The 5,893-nt window shown below is 34.6% G+C and overlaps 2 protein-coding genes across 2 annotated transcripts; both read left to right on the forward strand.

Annotated features, from left to right (window-relative positions):
• The first annotated feature begins 1,334 nt into the window (after window positions 1-1,334).
• On the forward strand, window positions 1,335-2,515 carry LOC125496296 (pentatricopeptide repeat-containing protein At1g06580-like). Its single transcript, XM_057394137.1, has 2 exons — window positions 1,335-1,784; window positions 1,941-2,515. The coding sequence occupies exons 1-2, from the start codon at window positions 1,760-1,762 to the stop codon at window positions 2,513-2,515; spliced, it is 600 nt and encodes a 199-aa protein (XP_057250120.1). The 5' UTR covers window positions 1,335-1,759.
• Window positions 2,516-2,875: 360 nt separating this feature from the next.
• LOC130591292 (putative pentatricopeptide repeat-containing protein At1g12700, mitochondrial) lies at window positions 2,876-3,859 on the forward strand. Its single transcript, XM_057394374.1, has one exon. It carries the CDS (start codon window positions 3,087-3,089, stop codon window positions 3,621-3,623), a length of 537 nt encoding a protein of 178 aa, XP_057250357.1. The 5' UTR covers window positions 2,876-3,086; the 3' UTR covers window positions 3,624-3,859.
• Window positions 3,860-5,893: the final 2,034 nt, after the last annotated feature.

The following is a 5,893-nucleotide window of genomic DNA, read 5'->3' on the forward strand; positions in this document are numbered from 1 at the left end:
ACCAAATTCACTTGTGCTTGGCACCAATTTAGGGTAATTTGAATAATTACCATGTAGTATCAAATATCCATATATTATTTGATGAAACCACTTTTGAGTAACATTGATCTCGACGTTATAACTTTTGTATATTTTTCCATGACTGAAAGCTCAACGAAAATTGGTACAATAATCACAAATAATCAAATCAAAATTAATGTGAAAAATTTGAATTCATCTAAAAGTTTGTCCATTACACAAGTTACAAACAATGATCTAGATCTAATAAAAAATTATACTTCCTCCGTGCTGTTTTAAATGAAATGTTTGCTTTTTTTCACGCAACCCAATGCACTTCTTTAATCATTAATATATTTAGTTGTGAATACGTAAAAAAATATAAAAAAGTCATAATTGGATAGTATGCATCGAGACGAATCTAACAAGATTCCACTTGACTATGTTTTTATATAATGGCAAAAAATTCGAGTAAAAATTGATTAATAAATAGTGTCATTTCACCCAATGGTTCATTTGAAACAGAACAAAGGAAGTGTAAGAAAGTTACAGCTAAAGGATTCTAGCTAATTACAAAAAAAGTTAAATCATAAAACTTTTAGAAAATGAAGAAGATCAGATGAATGTTTAAATAAGATTACCGCCTAAACATCAAAATGGAAGCTTTATTTTAGAGAGAGAAAAAAGGAAAAACTTGAAGAGTAGAGGAAAGAGATAAGAGAGAAAAAAAATTGGTATATGAACGAAGACAACAAAGAGGCAAGAGCTAGTATCATCCACAATTCAATAACAACAAACAATAATGGAAATTCTAGTTTGTAATCCTATTAAACTTCTCCTAAACAAACCTTTGAAAATTTGAAAGACCCGATTTCTCGACTTCATTGATTACTATTGTCCAACAATCCTATTTTTTTTTTCATTGTATTTTTTCCTACTATCCCCCCTCTCCAAAAAAAAAAAACCTCTTTCTCTGTATTTTTGTCATAATCTTCTCTATCTTGAGTATTACCACACTGCTTTTTAACAGATAAAGCACATTATTTCCTCTCTTTAAAATTTTCTCCCTCTTTCTCTTTATTTTCCCTCTCTATCTCTTTAAATTATTGAGAAATATTTGTAATTTTCTCTTTTTTGAGTAACACAACATTACTTTTTTGGATATAAAGTACATTATTTTCTCTCTGAGGTTTGATAGATGTATCTAACACAAGTTTTCGTATAACAAATATTGTTTATGTATATACAAAAAATATCATTTGTATATGCAAAAGTATTATTCGTATTTTATACAACAAATAAGGGGAAAAAAACACATATAATATATTTACATACACAAACGATAGTTGCTACACGAAAACTTATATCTAACCCATCTATTTTATCATCTCTCCTAGTCTCCCCTTTTCCCTTGTTGTCTCTCTTCTTCTTATCCCCTTTTCCCTTTCTTTTCTGCTTTTCAATTTCAATTTCAATTTCATTCACGCAATTATAACTCCATTGCAACTCATGAAGATCGTATGTTGATATTTTCTGAGGAGGTTGAGCCACGCACCATGTATTTGTTGTGGGCCCCACATCATATGTATTCTCTCTTTGACCATATTCAGACTCCACTTCTCTACTCTCATTCTTCAGTACTGCAATCTTTTCATATTCGAAACCACAAATAATTGATCTTCATCTTCATCTTCATCTTAATCTGCAGTTGCTGGAAAAGAAGTGAAGATTATATTGCATTTCATTTCTGGCGAAGACGATAATGAGGTTGAGTCGTCCATTAATTGGTACTACCTTTCTTCCTTGCTGTCTCTCTTCTTCTTCTTCTTATTATCCCCTTTCCCCTTTTATTTCTGCTTTTCATTTTCATTTTCATTCACGCAATTATTACTCCATTGTAACTCATGCTGTTATTCAAGATCGTAACTTGTTTCTTCAATCAGTTAGAGAACACTGCAAATTAGGGTTTTCAAATCTCAATTTCCACCTTTCTCTCTTCCATCAAATGCTCTCTTTTCGCCCTCTTCCTTCTATAATCGATTTCAATCAGCTCTTCACTGCCATGTCCAAATTGAAACACCTTCAACCTCACTCCATCATTATCTCTCTCATCAGAAACCTTGAATTGTCAGGTATTCGACCCGATAGGCACTCTATTGGTATTCTCACCAATTGTTACTGCCATTTGGGCCGTGTCGATTTCGGCTTCTCTCTTCTCGCCAAAAGACTTAAGCTTGGTTACCCCTTTGATCGTGATTGTGTTATTTTTACTACCTTAATCAATGGCTATATCCACTGTGATAAGTTTCCTCAAGCTCTTCAATTGCTAGATCAAATTGTTAAGCTAGGTTTCCAACCCGACATTGTTACCTATGGTGCTATTTTCAAAGGTCTTTGTCGGATTGGTGACAATGCTGCTGCCCTTCACTTGCTTAAGAGGATGCATTCTGGTTGTTGCAAACCAACCTTGTTATATATAACACCATTTTTGATAGTCTTTGTAAGGATAGGCTGTTGAAAGAGGCCCTCGACCTGTTCACCGCCATGAAAAGTGAGGGCATTATACCTGACGTTCCAAATGTTTTGCATAGCGCCGGCTCCTTAATTAGAGGTCTCTACAACTCCGGCTCCAAGGTCGAGGCTAAAGATATGCTAGCTCAGATGATGGAGTGTGACATAGCGCCAGATGTTACCACCTTCAACATGCTTGTTGACATGTTTTGCATGTTTTGCAAAGATGGGAATGTTGATGAAGCACAATCTATTCTAGACTACATGATTGAGAGAGGTGAGGTTCCAAATGTCATTACTTACAATGCTTTACTTGATGGTTATTGTTTGCGTGGTCAGAGGAGGATGCGAGGAAAAGCTACTTGATCTTATGGCCCAAAATGGTTGTGAGCCTAATATTGTAAGTTTTAATACTATCATTAATGGATATTGCAAGGCCAGAAACATGACAGGCCCTCAACTCATTCCAACGTATACTTCAGAATGGGGTGACACCTAATTATGTTACCTATAACACTTTTATTGATGGACTATGCAAAGCCAATAGACTCTCCCTTGCACGCCAGGTGTTCAAGGATATGCAAGGTCATGGAATTACTCCTAATGTTGTCACATATGCTTCATTGCTTGATAGCTTGTGCAAAAATGCTTTACTTGATGAGGCAGTGGCATTACTTGAAGAAATGGAGAATAATGGTGTCAAGCCTACTGTTGTCATATACAATATCCTAATGGACAGTTTCTGTGAGGCTGGGAAACTTGTAGATGCAGCAAAATTCTTCTCAGATCTTGTATTGAAGGGCCTACAACCTGATGTGATAACATATACTATAATGATTAAAGGTTTATGCAAGAAAGGGCTCATGGATGAAGCTATCCTATTGTCGAGGAAAATGGAGGAACACAATTGCTCCCCTAATGATCGTACTTATAATACAATTATCAGAGGATATATTCTCAACAATGACTTATCAAATGCATTTTACTATTGTGATCTTATGGTTAGCAAGGGATTCAAAGGTGATGCTGACACTTTCTCGTTATTTATTCGCCTCTTGTCTTCTGCTAACTTAAGTGACTCATCAAAGGACCAAGTGCGGAAATTCATCAATTAATATAAGCTAAGTTATTACTGTAATACTCGTATTGGTGGCCTAATGGAATCTAGTACTACATTGGATGAGTATCTTGCTGATCTTTTAGTTTCTTTGTTTTTCATGTCAAGTAGAGCTCTTTCTTTAGGACTGTTATCTTGGTACCCTTTTAGTAACAATGGGAACTGACTAATTCTCGCTTTTGTCTTACCAAATGTCATTTACATGATGAATTTATAAACATTTTCTTCGTATTATCTTATAAGATTTCTGTTATCCGTAGGTGCTTATATTGTTATATGTGTAATTTCTCACAGAAGAGCTGTGTCGGTTGAGCAGACTACCTGACGTCTTTGTTATTATTTCTTATTTGATTATCATCTTGTATGTATGGCACACAAAAGATTTGTTCAATTGACTATTAGGGTATATGCAAGCTCATAGAATTTGTTATGAAGTCGAAATGAATATTGAACAACTAGATTCAGGTACTTTTATAGTTGATCTGTAGTTTATATCAGCACTAGAGATTAGATAACCATCTTCAGTGTGTTTGATATTTATTTTTTTCAAACAGACTAATTTTTTTCCATAATATTCTGTTATTGTTACCCAAATGCTTTTTTTCTGAATTCGATATTTTTTTTTTTGAGAAAAACTATCTTGGTGCAGCACTCAAAGTTACATCTAATTAGGAAGGAAAAGCTTTCAATCTATTTATGTATTGTGTGGGAAGTGAAGATCAACGAATCACGAATGTAAACCTTTGAGGCAGTTGTTGTATCATTTCGCTTTGACTTCCGCACTATGCATATAAGCCCCCACCCGACCATATTCTTTTTACTAATATTTAGTAAAAAAATGTTATGTTCGACATATGTTGGTACACTGGTATTGCAAAAATATGTAGTAACTAGAGATAGGTAGTGCTCCAACTAGTTTGACATATGTGGTAACTGCAACAAATTGGAACATCACCTCTGTAGTAAAAACAAAAGATTTTTCAGGATTTGGCATATGTGGTAACTAAAGATAGGTAGTGTTCCAATTATCAGGTTTGAGAAACTTAGTTTACAAGACTGATGTTCAGTTGCAAGTACTATTTCCTACCTCTACTATGACAGAGTCCACACTTGGGTGATTATAATTAGTTTGCTCTTCTTTCTGCTTGAAATCCTTTTTTACCTTTTTGGAGATCAGTGTTAAATTTCAGACAGGTCAGTGTTTTTTTTACATGTCTAGCCATGATTATGGAGGTTGCACCGTAAGTTCTATGGAGTAATTCTCTGCTCTACCGAAAATGACGGTGAATGTTGCAGGAGCTAAGCTCAACCGCCAGATATTAGTTCAAGTTATGAACCATAGAGAGAAAACAGAAAGAAAACAGAATGTAGAGGAGAGTAGAGAAGAACAGAACAGAGACAATTCAGAATAATGAGAGAATAAGATAGAGAAGAGAGGTTTGTTAATCTCTTTGATGAAAAATTTACAAACTAATCAGTAACTATTTATAGGCAAACTAGTTACAATAATAACAGTCAACAGGATCAATAACAAAACATCTACAAAATCACTAAATCAGTTAGAGTTAATAACAGAATAATCCAGTAACTAAACCTTCTGTCATTGAATTGTACAGGTCCCCAGTTATAGTTATAACAGTCCTGAACACTGAACTTCTACTGTTTTTATCTCAAATAGGTAAGAGTAGCAATATTTGTGATTTTTGAACTTTTGGAACTTTGAAAGCAGACATCAATTGCCAAGTGGAAAGAATTATCCACAAAAAATGGAAAAAAATGTTCCAGTACTATTAAAAGTACAGGCTGAATACTCTGATAATGGAAAAGTTTCCAATAGTGGAAGTTTGATCCTTTATTCGTAGAAGGTTTCTGGTTCAACTGTTTTTCAATGTACACCAATATTACCAAAGAAGCCAGCTTCATCACCCCAAACTAGTATAACATGGGTCTTGCCATCTTGTTCATTTACGTCTGCTCTGATGATATGGATGTTTAATTTCCATCGAAGGCGCAGTCAGGTAGATGTCATCTAACTCAGTATCTTCCATTATAAGGTGCAGCTGAGTTTTGTATCAATAATTAATTCAATGTGTGGCTTAATCGTGTGAATCTGGACCCTTGACTAATGTGGCTTCTCTATTCTTGCAGGATGCTGGCTATAAAGCGTAGACTCTTAAACTGGATAGACTTTTTAATGCACCTGCTAAAGAAGACGCTTTCCTTCAGATTAATAGAGAAAAATTCGGACAGCCAGTTGAAGTGACAGAA

The sequence above is a fragment of the Beta vulgaris genome, chromosome 4 (assembly GCF_026745355.1).
Source record: "Beta vulgaris subsp. vulgaris cultivar EL10 chromosome 4, EL10.2, whole genome shotgun sequence".
NCBI lineage: Eukaryota > Viridiplantae > Streptophyta > Magnoliopsida > Caryophyllales > Amaranthaceae > Beta > Beta vulgaris.

Bases quoted from the DNA above. Each gene is read 5' to 3' on its own strand.
- LOC125496296 (XM_057394137.1), top strand. From the start codon at position 1,760: ATGAGGTTGAGTCGTCCATTAATTG. The intron at 1,785-1,940 runs GTACTACCTTTC...TTCTTCAATCAG, and splicing joins GTTGAGTCGTCCATTAATTG to TTAGAGAACACTGCAAATTA.
- LOC130591292 (XM_057394374.1), top strand. From the start codon at position 3,087: ATGCAAGGTCATGGAATTACTCCTAATGTTGTCACATATGCTTCATTG.